The sequence below is a fragment of the Erinaceus europaeus genome, chromosome 13 (assembly GCF_950295315.1).
Source record: "Erinaceus europaeus chromosome 13, mEriEur2.1, whole genome shotgun sequence".
NCBI classification, from domain to species: domain Eukaryota; kingdom Metazoa; phylum Chordata; class Mammalia; order Eulipotyphla; family Erinaceidae; genus Erinaceus; species Erinaceus europaeus.
In genome coordinates, this window is record NC_080174.1 from 54,751,706 (window position 1) to 54,771,714 (window position 20,009).

General features: G+C 46.3%; 1 protein-coding gene across 6 annotated transcripts in view; it reads left to right on the forward strand.

Moving 5' to 3' along the window:
• TTC39A (tetratricopeptide repeat domain 39A) overlaps positions 1 to 20,009 on the forward strand; it is a 63,091-nt gene that overhangs the window by 838 nt on the left and 42,244 nt on the right. For 2 of the 6 annotated variants that reach the window (XM_060205908.1, XM_060205909.1), the window contains exon 1: positions 11,372 to 11,834. The exons of 1 other annotated variant lie outside the window; for it this stretch is intronic. In XM_060205908.1, coding sequence (XP_060061891.1) covers positions 11,461 to 11,834 — 374 coding nt within the window. In that variant the 5' untranslated portion in view covers positions 11,372 to 11,460. Of the gene's footprint in view, positions 1 to 10,978; positions 11,122 to 11,371; positions 11,835 to 13,878; positions 13,941 to 20,009 lie in introns of those variants that run through there. 3 more of the 6 variants (XM_060205911.1, XM_060205910.1, XM_060205907.1) reach the window with 3 other exon arrangements.

Sequence of the window (20,009 nt, forward strand, 5' to 3'; positions counted from 1 at the left end):
TAATTAAAATAAAAAAAAAAAAAGCACCAGAAGCAGTGGATTTGTAGTGCCCAGCACCAAGCCGCAGTGGCTACAGGCAAATAAATAAATAAATAAGATTAAAAATAAAAAATAAGGTCCACCTGTTACTTCTGGGGGAAAGGCAGTCCTACTGTGCTATGAGCACTGCAACCTTGGCAAGCCCCAAATCAAACTCCAGATCTTCACCCTTAAACCTGTGCCTCCCCTTGTGTCCCCATCTCAGTGAATGCTATAGTCATCCACCCCGTTGCCCAAGCTCAACCTAAGAGTCATCCCTTTCCCCTCCCTTCTTTCTCTCAACCCCACCCTGGTTGGTCTCCAATTCCTGCTGATTGGGTCTCTGGGTTATGGCTCAGATCTCTTCATCCCCTCCCATGGATATTGCTACAGCCCGTCTTGTCACAGTTCCTCCAATGTCCTCCTCTCTGTGCATTCTTCAGATTCTTCTTTTCCAAAGTACAAAGCAGATGACATCATTTTTCTGCTTTGAAACCCTTCTGTGGCTTACTGTTACTTGGTGACCCGTCCAGGCCCATCTCCATCCCTCCCAGCCCTCACTCTGTTCCAGCGCTCCATTTCACAGCTGGGCTGAGCTACTGAGGGGTGCCTCTGCCTGGAACACCATCCTCCACTCCTGACATTTGCTGTTAGACTCAACTTCAGGTGTCTTCTTTTACCGAACCTTTGTGACACATACACAACCCACCTTTGAGTCAGGCTCAGCGTCTTTCAGAACCTCAGCATCTTTGCTGCCATGCAGTTGGTGCTGTTGTAATGAATGCTGTTGATTATTCTGTAGTCTTCCCAAGACAGAAGAACAAGAGCTTTCTCTGCCAACTCTAGTTTGAAAAAGCTTAGGGAAATATTCCACTCAGTGCTTACTTCAACTAGACAACTGTACCCTAACAGGAGAGAGCCAGTACAGCTAGAAAAGATGGAAGGGTGGTCTGGGAGGTGGCACAGTGGATAAAGAATTGGACTCTCAAGCATGAGGTTCTGAGTTTGATTCCTGGCAACACATATATCAGAGTGATATCTGGCTCTCTCTCTCTCTCTCTCTCTCTCTCTCTCTTCTTATCCCTCTCATAAATAAATAAAATATGAAAAGAAAGAAAGAAGGAAAGGAAGAAAGACAAGATGGCAGGTGAACCTGTCCTAAATCAGATGGTGTGGAGGACATCATAGCATTGATGTGTGCTTGGGAGTAGGCCTTAAACTCATAGTTTTATTCAGTGCTCAAATTATTTTTTATAATTTTTTATTGTCTTTATTTATTGGATAGAGACAGCCAGAAATTGAGGGAGGGAGGTGATAGGGAGAGAAACAGACAGACACCTGAAACGCTGCTTCACTTGAAAAGCTTTCCCCCTGCAAGTGAGGACAGGGGGCTCGAACCTAGGTCCTTGTGCACTATAAAAAAAAATTCTGAAGTATTTATTACTCCCCCAAGCCCCCTCCAAACCAGGATGATGGTGGCAGTCAGGAAGAGAATGGGGCTGGGATTGGCAAAGCCACAGTTGCAGAAGGGTGCTGGGGGAGTAATAAATAAAAAAAATTTTTTTTTTTCAGTGTGGTATCAGGAAATAGTCATGAGCCTCATGCATATGTGATACCACTGAGGCATACATTTTCTTTGATTCTTCTGTATTTTGGAGGAACAAGGGAAGAAGGGGAAAGACACCATTCATGAAACATCCTTTGTGCTGCCCATGGTGCTTGCATACGGTGTCTTCTTTTAAATGTTCCTATCATCTTCCAGAAAACTCTTATCATGCAACATTTTGAGCACTGTTGTGACTTATTCAGCTGCTAAAGAGGGGACTGGGCAGTGGCACACCCATTAAGCACACTTAGTACTAAGCACAAGGACCCACTCAAGGATCCAGATTTAAACTTCCAGTTCTCTAACTGCAGGGGAGACCTTTCACAAGTAGCAAAGTAGGTCTGTAGGTCTCTCTCTCTCTCTCTCTCCTTCTCTTCTTTCAGTTTCTCTCTGCCCTATCCAATAAAATAGAAAAATGACTGCCAGGAGCAGTGGATTTGTAGTGCTGCTACCAAGCCCCAGTGATAACCCTGGAAGAGAAAAAAAAATAAAAAGAAAGGAAAGGAAAGGAAAGGAAAGAAAAACTGATGGAAAAAAAAAATCACTGCCTTCATGACAGCTAGATATTAGCAGGGAGAGTACATGAATGAGCAAAGCATGCCGGATGTGGGAATAACAAGTGCTATGAAAAGAATGCACAGCTAAGGAATCGGGGGTGTGAAGGTGAAAGTTTCACTTCAAATAGAATGGTTGGGAGATGGTCTCTGGTTCTTGCCAGAAAATGTGACATTTGAGCTGAACCTGGAGGAGGTGAGGGACTAATTATATGACTATCTTCTAAGAGAACCTTCTAGATACAAGGTGAAAAGGGCCCAAGGCAGGAGCATGCCTGGCTCACCTGCAGAAGAGCAAGGAGACCAATGTGGGTGAGTCAGAAGCTATTGCCTGAGAGAGATGGGGGTGCGGGTGATGCAGGGCTTCAAGGTCATGTGAAAACTTGACTTTTTCACTGAGTGACATGAGAAAGCAAAGCAGGCCTTTGAACAACAGAGTGACGTGATCTGACCAAATAGGACCGATGCTGTAAAAAACCATACAATAAAGGGTTAGGAGCAGAGGAACTAGTTAGGAGACTTTTGTAGTAATTGAGGCAAATTCTCTATTGACACAATATAATATACAGAAGCATTTCCCTTCCAAATTCATTATAATTCATTGAACTAGTTCCTTATCAGTGGGCTATTTCCAGTTGCCTTCTTATTTTTGGCAGTGGTCTCATATATATGTGATTTTCATGGCTCTGGGTGGCTTTTCCATGGGTGGGGAGAGGGGAGAAACTACAGCACCACCGCATCCCCTCCCGAGTGGTGCTGCAGCTCAAACGAGAGCTGCACAAAGGACAAGGCATGTGCTATAGCCAGTGGGATATCTTTCCAGCTTAGTTGAATCTCTTTTAAAAATAAAAAACAGTATGATGCATATCCTTGCACTGTAAAAATTTGTGTCCCTGGGAGTCGGGCTGTAGTACAGCGGGCTAAGCGCAGGTGGCGCAAAGCACAAAGACCGGCATAAGGATCCCGGTTTGAACCCCGGCTCCCCACCTCTCCTCTCTGTCTTACCCTCCCTCTCTCCATTTCTCTCTGTCCTATCCAACAACAACAATAATAATAACTACAACAACAAGGGCAACAAAAGGGAAAAATAAATAAAATAAATATTAAATAAAATAAAATAAAATAAATTTGTGTCCCTGATTATTTTTATTATTTATTTATTTGTAAAAAGGAAACACTGATACAAAACCATAGGATAAGAGGACTACAACTCCACACAATTCCCACCACCAGAACTCCACATCCCATCCCCTCCCCTGATAACTTTCCTATTTTTTAACCCTCTGGGAGCATGGACCCAGGGTCATTGTGGGCTGCAGAAGGTGGAAGGTCTGGCTTCTGTAATTGCTTCCCTGCTGAACATGGGCGTTGATAGGTCGATCCATACTCCCAGCCTGCCTCTCTCTTTCCCTAGTAGGGTGGGGCTCTGGGGAATCGGAGCTCCAGGACACACTGGTGGGGTCGTCTGTCCAGGCAAGTCTGATTGGAGTCCCTGACTATTTTTAAAAACATTATAAGAGAGAGGAGGAAACAGAGTGATCATGAAACCAGAGCACTGCTCAGCTCTGGCTTATGGTTGTGTGGGGAACTGAATCTGGGAACTCAGAGCCTCAGATATGAAAGTCTTTTCATATAACCATCATGCTGTCTCCCCAGCTGATTGTTTTTTAAGACACATTTGCTGCACAGGTGTTGCTGGGTCACTTTTTTTTTTTTTTTTGCCTCCTGGGTTATTGTTGGGGCTCGGTGCCTACACCACGAATCCACTGTTCCTAGAGGCTATTTTTTTCCCCTTTTGTTGCCCTGGTTGTGTTTTGTTGTTGTTGTGTTGGTGGTGGTGGTGGTGGTGGTGGTGGTAGTGGTGGTAGTGGTGGTTATTACTGTTGTTATTGATGTTGTTGTTGGATAGGACAGAGAGAAATGGAGAGAGGAGGGGAAGACAGAGAGGGGAGAGAAAGACACACCTGCAGACCTGCTTCACTGCTTGTGAAGTGACTCCCCTGCAGTTAGGGAGCTATGGGCTCGAACTGGGATCCTTACGCCGGTACTTGTGCTTCATGCCATGTACGTTTAACCTGCTGTGCTACCGCCTGACCTCCCTTGGTCACCTTTCTGTGATGTGAGCACTTAGCCAGGTGCGCCACCGCCTGGCCCCCTCTGGATCACCTTTCTGGCCCCCTCTGGATCACCTTTCTAAGGCTTTCAGCCCATAATTCCAATTGCCCGTCAAGAAGACAGTGGTGCTTTCTACCACTGACAATATGTGAGGTAGTACATTGCCCTGATGGTGTGTAGTAGGTGTCAAATGGATGCCACTCTGTCCCTCTTACAGCGACCAGGGTTAGGTGCACATCTTAGATGAAATACCTCTACTCTGGCAGTTCCAAAATTCTTAGAGTTCATTTGGCAATTCTGTTATTCCTGCTGTGTTGGTGAGAAAAATTAAACCTCAAAGAGTAATGATGAGTCCCTGTTCCAGGAACTTTATGCGTATTACCACATTTAAAAAAATATTCTTATTTGGGGCCAGACAGTGGTGCATCTGGCCAAGCACACACATTACAGTGTGCAAGGACCTTGGTTCAAGACCCTGGTCTCCACATGCAGGGAGAAAGCTTCACAAGTAGTGAAGCACGGCTGCAAGTGTCTTTCTTTCTCTCTTCCTTTATATCTCCCTCTCCCTTCTCAATTTCTCTCTGTCTCTACGCAGTAAGAAATAAATAAAAGTACTAAAAAATGTATTTATTTATTATTGGATAGAGACAGAAAATTTGAGGAGGGGAGGAAGATAGAGGGAAAGAAACGGCCACCTACAGCCCTGCTTCACTCCCTGCAGGTGGGGACCAGAACTTGAACTTGTCCTTGTGCACTGTAATGTGGGTACTTTACCAGGTGTGCCACTGCCTGGCCCCATATTACCTCATTTAACCCTTGCAAAAACCCAGTGAGGCTGGTGCCATCATCATCTTAGAGATGAAGTCACTATTCCAGGGTGTCAGAGCTGGGGTGCAAGCCCTGGCTTGCAAACCTCTCTGAACCACTCCTTGCCTTGACTCATGCTAGAAGGGTGATTGCTTGGGTTGCCCAGTGAAGAATTTGTAGGACCAGGACCACTTCCATCTTCCTAGCTCTGCAGCCCAAGGCCTAATTCCTCACAGGATGATGCCCTCTGCCAGAAAGCCCTCAGTAGAGAACTGTTTTTTTTGTTGTTGTTGTTGTTTGTTTTTTTTCTGTTGTTATTGTTTTTTAAGTTAAAACTTCTTGGTCTTATGCCTGACCAGTGCTCCTTCTTTGGAGCCACCACTGTCAACACTTAAAGATTAGACTTCAGCAGAAGAGTTCGTATCCCAGAACTGAGACTATAAGAGACAGGAGAGCCACTGATCTCCTGGTCCAAGCTTGTCTCCCCTTCATATTTGGTCAGAAGAGGGGACCTAAGGGCCGGAGTGGGACAACAGTTTGCTAAGGTTACATAGCTTGTAGGGGTCAGAGTTCATGTGGAGGAGGAACCCCTCTAAAAGTAGGCTGAGGCTCTAAAGCAGCTCTCTCCAGGGCCCATTTAATTGTGATTGCCATAGTGCCCTTCAAGGCCCTTTGTTAATAGATATGTTTACTTATTAATTATTATTACTATTATTATTATTAGCCATAAGGCTATCTTTGGGACTTACTGCTCCCAGTGGTCATTTCTTTTCATACTGATTAGGGGAGGGGAACATTTTCGCCATGGGCCATTTGGATATGAATAGCATAATTTGTGGGTCATACAAAACTGTCAGTTTAAGAATTAGAACTTGGGGACTGGGTGGTAGTGCAGCGGGTTAAGTGCACACGGCACAAAGTGCAAGGGCTGGCTTAAGAATTCCAGTTTGAACCCCCGGCTCCCCACCTGCAGGGGGTCGCTTCGCAAGTGGTGAAGCAGGTCTGCAGGTGTCTATCTCTCCTCCTCTCTGTCTTCCCTTCTTCTCTCGATTTCTCTCTGTCCTACCCAACAACAACAGCAGCTATGACAACAAAAACAACTACAACAAGTGCAACAAGGGCAACAAAATGGGGAAAATGGCCTCCAGGAGCAGTGGATTTGTAGTGCAGGCACTGAGCCCCAGCGATAACTCTGGAGGCATAATTAATTAATTAATTAATTAAAAAATAATTAGAACTTAGAGGGGCGTGGGAGTGGGGTGGGGTTAATAGCATAATGGTTGTGCAAAAGAACTTTCATACCTGAGGCTGCAAGGTCCCAGGTTCAATCCCCCCTCCCACCATAAACCAGAGCTGAGAAGTACTCTGGTAAAACTACTATAATAATAATAATAAGAAGAATTAACACTTAAAAGAAAAGAAAAATATGGCCACCGGCACCAGTGGATTCATAGTGCAGGCACTAGGCCCAGCAATGATCCTGGTGGTAATAATAATAGTAGTAGTAGTTGCTAATGAAAAAGTTTAGAGGAATAGCGTAATGGTTATGCAAAAGACTTTCATGCCCTGAAGTCCTATGTACACTCCTCTGAACCACCACGGTAAGCCATAGCTGAGCAGTGCTCTGGTAAAAAATAAATAAGAAAGAAACAGTTCCTGTTGCCTTGACAGGGACAGACCAAATGATTTCATAGGCCCTGTGTGGCTCATGAGCTCTAGACAGAGAGTAAAGACAGAGAGAGATGGAGAGGGAAAGAGAGAGAGAGAGAAAGATACAGCAGCACTGCTTCACCAGTCATGAAACTTCTGTCTTGCAGATGGCTCTGCCATGTGGTGACCTGGGACTCAAACCTGGGTCCTTGTACATGGCAGCATGTGCACTCTACTACATGTCAGTCACCTGCCACCCTGCACCTAGTGAATCATTAAGAAGTCTAAACCAATAATCTCTGGGTATGGCTCACTCACTCTAAGAAAACTCACTTAACAATCTCCAGCTGAGCTGAGCTGAGCTGAGCTGAGTCCTGAATTGGTAGCGATGACTGAGAAAAGGGTACTTCCTGCTACAGAAAGGTCTGGGAGGTAGGAATTGAGAAGAGAGGAGGGATGAGGATCACCCAAGTAGTGCTCCATAATCCTCACAGCATCTCTGAGAGATCGGGAGGTTAGCCCAGGCTGACAGATTGGAGGACTGAGGTCCAAAGGTGGGGAGGAAGAGCAAGCATCCCAACTTCAACTCTTTCCACAATGGCTGTTTCATTTTTCACATGCTTGCAGCCCCGTTTCTGATTCAACCAAACTTTAACCCTGGGCCTGTTTTAATAATGATTGACTCCCAATTCCCACATACTCTACTCACAAGATAAGGAAACAAGATTTGAAAAAGTTATCATTGAGTATATATTTTAAAGATTTCACTTATTTATTCATGAAGAATCATAGGTGGAGAGAGAGAAAAAATGAGATATCACCCTGGCACATGTGCTGCTGGAGACTGAACTTGGGACCTCATAATTGAGAGCCCAATGCGTTGTCCACTGTGCCACTCCTTGGACCACTTTTTTTATTTTATTTTTTTAAACAGAGCACTGCTATGTTCTATGGTGGTGTGTGTGTGTGTGTGTGTGTGTGTGTGTGTGTGTGTGTGTGTGTGTGTGTTTGTGTGTGTGGTTGAACCTGGAACTTTTGAGCCTCAGACATGAGAGTCTCTTTGCATAACCATTATGCTATCTACCCCCATCCTCATGGAGCTTTTGAGAGAAGTTTCACTAAACATTTATTTATTTATTTATTTATTTATTTATTTATTTTGCTTCCAGGGTTATCACTGGGGCTTGGTGCCTGCACAACAAATCCACTGCTCCTGGTGTCCATTTTTTCCATTTTATTGGATAGGATAGAGAGAAATTGAGAGAGGAGGGGGAGAAAGAGGAGAGAGACAGACACCTACAGACCTGCTTCACTGCTTGTGAAGCACCCCCCAACCCCCGCAGGTAGGGAGCTGGGGGCTGGAAGATCCTTTCTCGGGTTCTTGCACTTAGTAGTACTATGTGTGCTTAACCGGGTGTGTCACCGCTCACCCCCCAACAGATACTTATAGGTGGCTTTTTAAAAAAATCACTTTATGAAGGAATCTAGATTGATTTATAGGACTGTTGCTGTCACAAGGGTGTAGTTCCACATTTTACCCAAGATAGGCACCAGCATACCACACCCTCCACCAAACTGTCTCTCAGAATCTTCTTCTTATGCTGGGACATGGCACAGGGGAACAATTTGTAGAGGCCCTCCCAGACTCAGAATGCCAGAAATAGGTGCCCTGGCAGAGTCAGAAGGGAGCCAGGATTTGGGAAACTCTCCTGTTCCCAGGGCTCAACTGTCAGCTCAAGGTGGGGCTAGGCAGGTGACCTGAGCAAGGTGTCATCAGGGTTGGGAGGTGGAAATATAATGGTGACTCACAGGTTTCCTAGGGGTTAGTTGGGATGGATCAGAACTTCTAGATAAGGGAACACCAACCCTAGGCAGGAGTCTCCTAAGGGTTGGGCCACTCCAGTGCTCTGACTCCTAGGTGAGTGTCTCCAGCCATGCTGTGAGAGGGCTCCAGTGTGAGGCAGGCAGGCTTCGGCTCCAGAGGTTAGTTATCTTGCTCTTTTCATCTATAATAGGGGAGAAGAATGTATTTATCTTATAACCATAGCCACCAGAGCACTTACAAAGAGCTCTATGCCCCATGTCAGGCACTATACATAATAACCATTTAAGAAGGCAATTAAAAAAATTTTTTTTTAATATTTATTTTCCCTTTTGCTGCCCTTGTTTTTCATTGTTGTTGTAGTTATTATTGTTGTTACTGATGTCATAGTTGTTGGATAGGACAGAGAGAAACGGAGAGAAGAGAGGAAGACAGAAAGGGGGAGAGAAAGACACCTGCAGACCTGCTTCACTGCCTGTGAAGCGACTCACCTGCAGGTGGGAAGAAGGCAATTTTATTTTTATTTTCCTGATGAAGAAACCGCAGTGGTTTAAAGTGAGCACTAAATGGGAGGATCCATGTTAACCATTTAGCATCTGTAGCATGTAATAACTCATTGGGGAACATGGGTCATTATTATAATCACTCCTAAAATTGGCCCAGGTTAATTTTTAGTGATTAAGCAAGCACAGACCCAACTAGGCCCCACCTTCCAGCAACTCCAAGCCTGGTGGTGGAGAGTCATGTGCAATCTTCACTCCACCACCACCACCCTTGAGTACAAGGCCAGTCCAGGATGATTCTGGTAGGTGGTAGTCAGAGGGGTCTAGGATAGTATGTGCTTAGGAAGCCTCTGCCCTTACCAGGGAGGGAAGACTTCCTGGAGAGGGTGTGTTAAATGAAAACTTTAGGGCCAGCAGGACTTCTGGCATATGGCTCTTAACAAATTGCTTGAATATAGTAAAGAATTTACCTTGAAATGAATGTGGTATACAACTTTTGAAGTCCTCACTCATTTGGTCTAGGAAGACCCTGACAATTTTATATTGGGCATTTTTTGTAAAGACTTATTAATGGGGTTGGGGGGGGGAACCTGAGCATCACTCTGCAAATGTGATATTGGGGGCAAACCCAGGACCTCATACTTGAGAGTCCAACATTCCATCCACGGTGCCACCTTCCACACCTCCAGAGGTAAATTTTTATTCTAAAAAAGAAATATATATATATATATATATGTATATATATATATGTGTGTGTGTGTGTGTGTGTATATGTATTTTTTTTCTTTTTTCTTTTTTTGTTTTTTTACCACCAGGGGCTTCACTGGGGCTTCACAATTGCTAGATCTCTCTGCCCCTGATGGACTATTTTTCCCAGAGGGTGAGAGACAAGAGAAGGCAAGAGAGATGCAGAGAGGAGAGTTGCCACACCACCACTCCATTGCTCATAAAGCTTCTTTGCATAGTGCTCCCACTTGGTGGTCAGGGGCTCAAGCCCAAGCCCAGGTCCTCACACATGGTAAAGTATGCACTCTACCAGGTGAGCTATCTCCTGACCTTCTAACTGTAAGTTTCTGGATCTACCCCTGGTGAAAATGAATGATTCCTATTTTAAAGGAGGGAGGTCTGTTCCGGGCAGAGGAAAGTGGCATGTGCAAATGCCTAGAGATCTGAAAGCACATGGCCTGTTACAACACCCCTCTGTGGCCTACCACTTGCCTCATCACCCAAACCTCTCTTTAGACACACAGCGGGGCTTCTCATTAGTTTCACAACTCCAGCTATCATCATTGTGGCCCTGCCCACCTACAAGCTTTCTTTCATTCATGCTGTTCTTCCATCTGGTACACACCATCCACACATTCACTGTAGATAAGTAGTATAAACTTCAAGACTCCTCTGTGTTCACCTTCTACAGGAAACCCGTTCCCCAACTCCCCCAGCCTGTTTGGCACTCATCCTCCCTTGGCCAGAGGCCTATGTCATCCTAACCTGTTCCTTGTAGGGTTTCGCTGTTGTCGTTTGTTTTTGGTGCATCCCAGAAGACAGATGAGTCTTTGAACATTTGGCCTCTGCTCACATATGAACAGAACTCACTATCTTTCCAGGCAGTCTGTTTAGATTTAAACAGTAATCCCCTACCACCCGTCCCAATCTGCTCGGTTCCCTGGGACCTTGTCCAGGCCCTCCTCCCACCATGGTTGCTGCTGCAGACTCCTCAAGTCTGCTTCTGGAGCTCAGGGCTGATCCAATGGCAATGTACTCCCGCCTCCTGTCCCCTGCCTTTGTAAAGGGACTGCTCTAATGGCAGCCACGTGTTCTGATGAGTCATGGTTAAGAGCCTGTGGGACCTGGTGGTAGTGGCGGCGGCGTCTGGTTAACTCCTCGTGGACCAGTGGCTTTTTATGCCAAGAGACCATGTCAGCTGTGGCCCTGGCTCTAGACATGCTTCTCAGAGCTGGGCGGAGTGGGATCTGGGGAGTTCGGTGGTTGACCCCCATATAGGCACTGTAGACTCCAGGGAGAAGAGGAACAAGGGGGCAAGAGGTAAGGGTGTACCCTTCGCAGTCAAGAGGGCTGGGTTCATGCTTCACCCCATCTCGATTTCCCCATGTGTAAAAAGGTAGTTCGGGGGATTATTTGAGGAAGCCGGAGTGAACTGTGAGCGCACCACCAGGACTCCTGCAAATGGCACTCACTGGGCGGGATTAAAATCCTCTACACGAATACCCCTCCCAACCCCACAAAGCTGCTAAAGGGCCCCAGAAAGGGGGCGGGGGCTGCTGCTGCAGAGCCCCAGTGGTGGCGAAGGGGGAGGGTCCCGGGGGCGTGCAAGAGGGGGTGGCGTGGACCTCAGGTCTAGGAGAACTTCTGGGCCCCAAACAGATGGGGCAGCCGCTGCAAGAAGCACTCTGGCCCCCGAGGCTGCGCACGGGCACTTACTTGGGTTCGGGTTGGCAACCTTGGCAGCCGGGGAAGGGGTGCATTTCCCGTGCAGACCCCGGTCCCCACCTCTGCCGGAAAGTCCGGTGGGCCCCGGGCGGCGGCCGTGGCCCCACTGCGCGGGTGGGCAGACCGAGGCCCGGCCCGGCCCGGCCCCGCCGCCTTCCCCGCCCCCGAGCGCCCCTCCCCGGCCGCACAGCGCCAGCTCAGGTTCCGGCGGCCGCACCTGGGCTGCGCTGCTTCCGCGGGGGCACCGCGCGCCCCTCCGCCATGGACACGGCCGGCGACCCGGGACTCCCGCCCGCCCAGCCCGCAGGGTAAGTGCCCTGCGGGGCGACGCGGGGAGCAGAGGGACGCCCCGCCCGGCCTGCCCGGGCCACCCCACTCCGCGGCCCGCACTGCGGCTGCCCGCCCCCCGCTCCCCGGCCCACACCATCCCACACTGCGCCCCAGGTCCGCCCGCCCGCCGCCGGGGACTCGGGAGGGGGCCGTGGAGGAGCTGGGGGCCCGGGCCGTCACTCCCCTCTGGGTGGCAACTTTCTCATGGAGCTGTAGTAGCAGCCCTCGTGCAGGGCCCCTGCCTCCCCTCATGGGTGGGCTCTGTTGACATCAACTCCCGGACAGAGGAGGAAACTGAGGCAGGGCTCTTAGGGACGTGTCCTCGGTCTGGAAGCTGGTTCTGGCATTTGAACGCAGACCTATCTGATGCCAAGGCACCTACCCACAGCCACGTTGCCTAGTTGTCAGGCATTTATTAAAAGACTAACGTGGAACCACGGGGCCATTGGGTGCCCAGGAACTGGGTTGTAAAAGATGGGTGTTGTCACTTTCAACGTGGCTCTCCTGCGTACTCCCACACCCCCACCCCACCGAGAACCCCGTAGGACCCCTACATGACCCATGTTTCCAGGACAGCTGCCAACTGCTGGAAGACTTGGAGCAGCTCTGCCTTTCCTGGGCCCCAGTGGGGAGGGGGGTGGCTTCTGGGAGCCCCAAGGTTGCTAGGAGGAGATCAGGCCCAGGTGAGCTAAGAGGGAGCCCGCCCTAGCTGGAGCCTCACCACACTAGGGACAATATTTACCAAGGGCTTCAGGACTAACACAGGAACAGGGAGGTGACGGGCTGTTGCCAGCCATCAGCTGGAGGCCTCTGAGTGGTCTGTATGTGCCCCAGCCTTGCAAAGGGGTTGCTGGATGACACCCTGACCTGGGGGAGGGTTGCCTGCTGAGTCTTGCTGTGACCATTTTTCTTGTATAACTTTGACCAAATCCTTTATCCTTCCTAGACTTCTGTTCCCTCCTTTGGAAAATACTGAATGACTGTGCTGGCTGCTCCCTTCCTGCTCTGGTTTGAAGTCTGTGTAAACCTAGTGCTTGATTAGGTCCCCCTGGCCCACCCCAAACTGAACACCACTCTGCTTTGCCAGGAAAGTGGTTTCCAGGGAAGTGGGTAGGGCACCTGTCAAACCATTCTGACCTCCCAGGCTAGAAGGCACATTAACCTGCCTTCCTTTGTCAATTGCATCCCTGCCTGCATCTTGACCATCCTGCACTCCTCTGGCCCTCTGTGATTCTCCAGGATAAAATACTTGGTCTAGCATTGAAGAATATTTCATTTTCCTTTCCTTTCCTCTTTCTTTCTTTCTTTCTTTCTTTCTTTCTTTCTTTCTTTCTTTTTTGCCTCCAGAGTTATTGCTGGGACTCAGTACAGGCACTGCAAATCCACTGTCCCTGGAGGTCACTTTTTTCCCATTTTATTGGATAGGACTGAGAGAAATTGAGAGGGGAGGAACAAAAGAGAGGGAAAGAGAAGGAGACCTGCTTCTTGGCTTTTGAAGTGTCCTCCCAGCAAGTAGGGAAGGGGGGCTCGAACCTGGATCCTCACATGGATCCTCACATTGCACTTCATACTATGTGTGCTTAACTGGGTGTGTCACCTCCCAGCCCCCCCTGAAGGATCTTCCTTATAGAGAAGCTTACCTGCCTCCCTGCATGGCCTCCAGCTCTCACTGTTCTGTGAGGTTGCACAGGTCCATCTGCCTCTGGTCAGTGCCATTCTGCAGGATGGGGGGGTGGTGGTGTCCGCCTAAGCAGAACAGGACTAATGTAGTCCCACCTTCACCACAGACACTCATTCAGTTACTCAATGAACACTCAAAGAGATCTGTTCTGGGTGTAGCCTTATGTGTAAGAATTCATAGTGAGCAAGTCTATCCTTAAATCTCTGTGAGAGATTAAGATCAAGCTTTCAGGGAAAAAAAAAAGGAAAATACAGCCAATGACAACATGAATGTCTTTCCAAGGCTACCTAACATTTTCAGATGTTAACATTGTCCTATGCTTATTTCATGTTCTTTTAAAGAAATAAACCACGGCAGAGACCATAGATTCCTGTGGACCCCACTTCCCTCCATCCTTGTTTAGAGATAAGTGTCACCTTGATTTTTGGCTTTATCATTTCCCTTTCTGTTTTTTTTTCTTTTGTTGATATGTGTCATTCTTAAATATATAGTTCTTTGAAATTCTTACGTGAATGGGAGTCATACAACATGAATTATGCAGCTTGCTTTTTCTTTTTTTATTATATTCATTTATTTTCCCCTTTGTTGTCCTTGTTGTTTTATTATTGCTGTTGTTATTGATGTTGTCTTTGTTGGATAGGACAGAGAGAAATGGAGAGTGGAGGGGAAGACAGAGAGGGGGAGAGAAAGATAGACACCTGTAGACCTGCTTCACCACCTGTGAAGTGACTCCCCTGCAGGTGGGGAGGTAGGGGCTCGAACCGGGACCCTTTCGTTGGCCCTTGTGCTTTACACCACATGTGCTTAACCCGCTGCGCTACCGCCCGACTCCCACAGCTTCCTTTTTCTTACTTCACTTCAGGATTTGGAGACTTAGCCTTCTTGATCCTTACAACTCTGGTCTCACATATGATATTGATGTAGACATCACCACTGCTTTATTTACCCTCTTGTGGACATTGAAATGCTTTATAGTATCTTGCTATTCAAATTATATATTCTTGTACAATTGTCCATTACATATATATGAGTATTTCTCTTGGTTACTCTGTAGAAGTGGCATTGTCCTAAGATATGTGCGTTGTCTCTTTCAAAGTGATTTCATGTCTTTCTTTCCTCCTCTTTTTTCTTTTTGATAGAGCAGAGAGAAATTGAGAGGGGGAGGTGAGACAGAGGAAAATAGAGAGCAAAAGAGAGAGGAAGAGAGAGGCACACCTGCAGTACTTGTTTCACTACTTGTGAAGCTTCCTGCCTGTAGGTGGGGACCAGGGGCTTGAACCCAGGTCCTTACACATTATAAGGTGTGCTCAACTGGGTGTGCCACTGCCCTGCCCCATTATTTAGACTTTTAAAAAATTACATTTATTTATTTATTGGATATAGACAGTCAGAAATTAAGAGGGAAGGGGATGATAGGGAGAGAGACAGAGACACCTGCAGCACTACTTCACCACTCACAAAGCTTCCCCCCTGCAGGTGGGGACTAGGGATTGAACCCAGCTCCGTTCACATTGTAACATGTGTGCTCAATCAGGTGTGTCACCACCTGGCCCCTGATTTATAAATATCGGTGCTACATGATAAGAGAGATGATGGAAACATAGTCTTTAAGAAAAACATTTACTAACATTTCCTGAGTATGTCTTATTGTGTTTTAATTGTCTCTACACAACAACTCTGAGTGTTTCATTGATGAGGAAACTGAGGCTCATAGAGATTAAAGAATCTCTCAGGCAAGTGATTGCTGATCTATAGGGCTACTCGCTTTCAAAACTCTGGAAGTTCATGCCACACAACACTTTATGTGTAGCCAAGGAGGCAAAGTGACATTCATATTTGCAATTTAGAAATGTGACTTTGGAAATAATTCCCCTGGACAGGTTGCTTTCCCCTCTAAACTGAAGTCCCCCTTGAAAGCAGAAATAGGAATTAAAGCCACCTGTAACTCCAGTCACTTCCCTAAATGACTTCCTTGCCTGTTTCCCTTGTCCCAGCCCCCAGCCCCCATCCACCACCACCCCTCCATCACTATTCCTGACTGCATTCAGGATCAGAGGGTTTTCTGTCTCCAGTGGGGGCTGAGGGTCCCCCAGATCCTCCTAGCTCTGCACAGGAATCACTAAGGTGGAAGCTTCCAGGCAGACCAGGGGACATGAGCAGACTGACACTCCTCTACCTACACACTCCTGCTCCCTTCTCAGGTCAGCCTCAAGCCCCTCACCCTATATGCCAAAGCTCCTGGCACTGGCTACCAGCCCTCTTCCATACTCTACCCAGCTTCGTGGCCACACCAGACCTGAGCCTCAGTTTCCTCCAGGTACAGTGGAGAGGCCACCAGTGTCTCTCAAGAACTGAGGAATCTGTGTGGTCTGGGTTCAACAAGGGGGTTCAGGACAGAATGGCCTTTAAGACTATGGAGAAGTGGGGAGCTTCTGTCACAGCCAAGGGAAGGGATGGTTGGCTCATTTGCTTTCTCTGCAAGCACTTCTGTTTTCTCCCAGGCTTCTGGGAGGAGGAGACTAGTTGCTATCTTCACTGCCTTCATTTCTTTATCTGTCAAATACAGATAACAGTGTCTGGTGGGAGGATTGAGTGAAATAATGCAGTCCTCAATTTAGATAACTTGAAGTGGTGATTGGGGTTATCAATGCTATTATTAAGTCAGATATAGCCAATGTTCCCAGCTTTCCTGAGTTTCTCAGCCAGCTAGGACATTCTTACTTCACCATTCCACTAATTCAGCTGTTCTGAACCTCTCTCCTCCAGACTTAAACTGTCTCTTGCCCTTAGCTCATGCTGCTTCCCTGCCTTTAGACACCTTTCTCAACTCATCTGCAGTTCAACACTGTCATTCTCAGAAACTGTTCTCAGCCCCAGTGATTCCTGTGATTGTAGTTTTCATGGCTGTGGCTGTGACTGATTTCTGCCTGTATCTGTCACCCTGTGGACTGTAGGGCAGGCCTGGGCCTATCTGCTTTGTGTCCTGAGAGCTGGAGCTGAGTGGGTATATGTGAGAGGGAAGAAAGGAGAAGTTCAATCTCAGGACTTCCCCAAAGCAGTTCCTAGTCTGGAGAGAGGTCCCACCTGGACATAAGTAAGCAGAGTAGGTGTTAGGGCTGTCAGAAGAGAGAATATTTGTCTCTGAGTTATCTGTCCATCCTTCTGGGCAACTTTCACTCTAGACAGACCAAGCAAGACCTCTTCCTTGTGGGGTGAAGGTGGTGTTGATGGGGTATGGGCAAGGATGGAGGGTAGGCTATTGGTGCTGGAATTATGTAGAGATGAAAGTAAGATAGGACAGTGGAGAGGACTGAGGTCGAGATGATAAACACTGACACAGAGAGAAACTTGAGTTGGAGCCCATGCTTGGGAATGCAACCTGGATCAAGTCTCTCTCCATGTCTCAGGCTTTTCATCTTCAGTGGGGATGATGACCTCAGTTCACAGGGCTTTGTGAGGTTTCAGGGGGAGCACACCTGGGGCAGTAGGTGCTCACACTTCTTCATTGATTCCTCTAGCAGAGTTCAGTAGACCAAAAACCTGTCACTAGGCTGAATCTTGGGGATAAAGAAAGATATTGTCCCCATATCATGAAGAGAGGGACAGGGGCTGCTTCCAGTGGGGCCATGGAAAGGAGTTTGGTTCTTCCCCAATGAAGGATTTCAGATCTGAAAGTGATATGATAGATGGATGTTTAAAAAAGATAATTTTAGCAGATCCTGGAACACAGACAGAGGAAGACCTAGTGGGGTTGAATTGTTATGTGGAAAACTAGGAAATGTTATATATTATGCATGTAGAAACTATTATATTTTACTGTCAACTGTCAACTCATTCCCCCAATAAAGAAATAAAAAAAAGATAATTTTAGGAGCCTGAGGAGTTAGCATAGTGGTTATGCAAAAATAACCTGAGGTTCCAAAGTCTCAGGTTAAATCCCCAGTACCACCATAAGACAGAACTAAGCAGAGCTTTTGTAAGTAAATAAATACCTCTAGGGCTGGCAAATGAGCTCACTTGGATAGTACATTGCTTTGCTATGTGCAAGATCCAGGTTTGAGCCTAGCCCCCACCACACTGAAGGAAGCTTTGATGTTCTAGCCTCTTAAACTTTCTCTCTGACATTCTCTTTACCTCTCTGCCTCTATTAAAAAAAAGAAAAAAAGCAAAGCAAAGCAAAAACAAGCAAGCAAAAAAAAAAAAAAATTAAATCACACATTGGTTACTATAAAAGGTTTGGATTAGAGAGAATAATATTTTTTTATTTTTTATATTTATTTATTTCTCCTTTTGTTGCCCTTTTAAAAAATTGTTGTTGTAGTTATTATTATTGTTGCCATTGCTCTCATCACTGTTGGATAGGACAGAGAAAAATGGGGGGGAAGACAGAGAAGGGTAGAGAATGATAGACACCTGCAGACCTGCTTCACCACCTGTGAAGTGACTCCCCTGCAGGTGGGGAGCTGGGGCTCAAACCAGGATCCTTGACTGGTCCTTACGCTTTGCACCATGTGTGCTTAACCCTCTGCGCTACCGCCCAACTCCTGAGAGAATAATGATTTTAACATTCTCCCTTAAAAAAAAACAAAACAACTAGAGGGTGATGCATTAAATCATTCTCTTAAATGGATTTTTAACAAACACACTTTCAAATATATTACTGAATACCCACAGAAGTGAATGGAATTCTCAGAAGCCAAGAATAAAGAGGGAGCTGAAATAAGGCAGGTAAACAAAATGAAGCCACAACCACCTTGGGGCATCTATAAATGTTGTAATCTAGAATATTGAGCTATAACAGCCACTTGTGAGGTAGGGAAATAAAGGGACTTGAATCTAACTAGCAACAGTGTAATGAGTTGGAACTTAGCCTCCTACCACCACCACTGAATCTGGGACTTTCAAAAGACTAAATCCTCAGAGAAAAATGAGAAGTTATTCACTTGACACCAGGGAGACAACAGTTCTGCCAGGAAGAAAAATGCCTCCAAGAAAATTATAAATATTGATCTGCCCTCATACAGATTTTTTTTTAAGCAAAGAAGTAGAGATTTATTTAGAATAAAGTATAAGATATGCACACTACAGATGGCATGCAGGCTTTAACTCAAGAGTGAGAAAAGGTCCAATTGTGGGTTTAAGTACATACTACCTTTGTGGTATTAGCAATGCCAGATTAAAAAAAAATAACATAAGTGATTGGAGGGTGGTAATTTTCCAAGAAAATTGACAAAAGTAACTTAAACTCCTCTCTGGAGGGATGAATCCTTATCCCAAATTCCTGTGGGTCAGTCAAATAGGAGCTTATGGAGAAATTACAGAACACACAGGAAACAGTCTCTGTAAACAAACACTAGAAGCAAGAAACAGCAGAGCATCACTGCTGAATTATGTAGACTGTGTTGGAAACTTGTAAAGAAATGGATAGAGTTGAAATTATAAGGAAGCATAGTACTGCTTCAAATGACCTGTAGATAGGAGGAGGAGAAGGAAGTGGAGGAGAAGGAGATGAAGGAGAACTAGAACTACTATGACTAAATGAGGCTGGGCAGTGGCACACTGGTGGATCACACATGTTACCATGCCTAAGGACCCAGGTTCAAGCCCCTAGTCTCCACCTGCAGGGGGAAAGCTTTGTGAGTGGTAAAGCAGTGCTGTATGTGTCTGTCTTACTCTCTCCCTCTCTATCCCCCCCTTCCCTATCAATTTCTGGCTGTCTTTATCTAATACATAAATGAAGGTTAAAAGAAAAGAACTAGGGAGTCGGGCTGTAGCACAGCGGGTTAAGCGCAGGTGGCGCAAAGCACAAGGACCGGCATAAGGATCCCGGTTCGAACCCGGCTCCCCACCTGCAGGGGAGTCGCTTCACAGGCGGTGAAGCAGGTCTGCAGGTGTCTATCTTTCTCTCCTCCTCTCTGTCTTCCCCTCCTCTCTCCATTTCTCTCTGTCCTATCCAACAACAACAACAACAATAATAACTACAACAATAAAACAACAAGGGCAACAAAAGGGAATAAATAAATAAAATAAATATTTAAAAATTAAAAAAAAAATTAAAAAAAAAAAGAAAAGAACTAAAGGTATTTTCTGGAAATATTATCAGTGAAATTAACAACACAGATGTGACAAGTAGCAGATGAGACACATCAGAAGAAAATTAGTGAAATGAAGCTCTAAGGAAATTACTCAGTTCTAACAGAGTCAAAGAGGTGGCAAAGAAGACTGTTAAGGGACAAAACATAGAATAAAAACGTGATAGAAGGGATGAGGAGGGCTGAGAGTAGAAGGGGGATAATCCACTGGAATTGGGTAAAGATGACAGTAACCTAGACAGGAGGGTACTGAGCATAGGAGGGTACTGAGCATAGAAGAGGGTGGGCCAAGGGTTAAAAGATTTTTAGTCTGTAGGAAGTAGAATTGGTAGGGCTTTGTGATGGAGTAGAAGACATAAACCAGGGAAAGGAGTATGTCA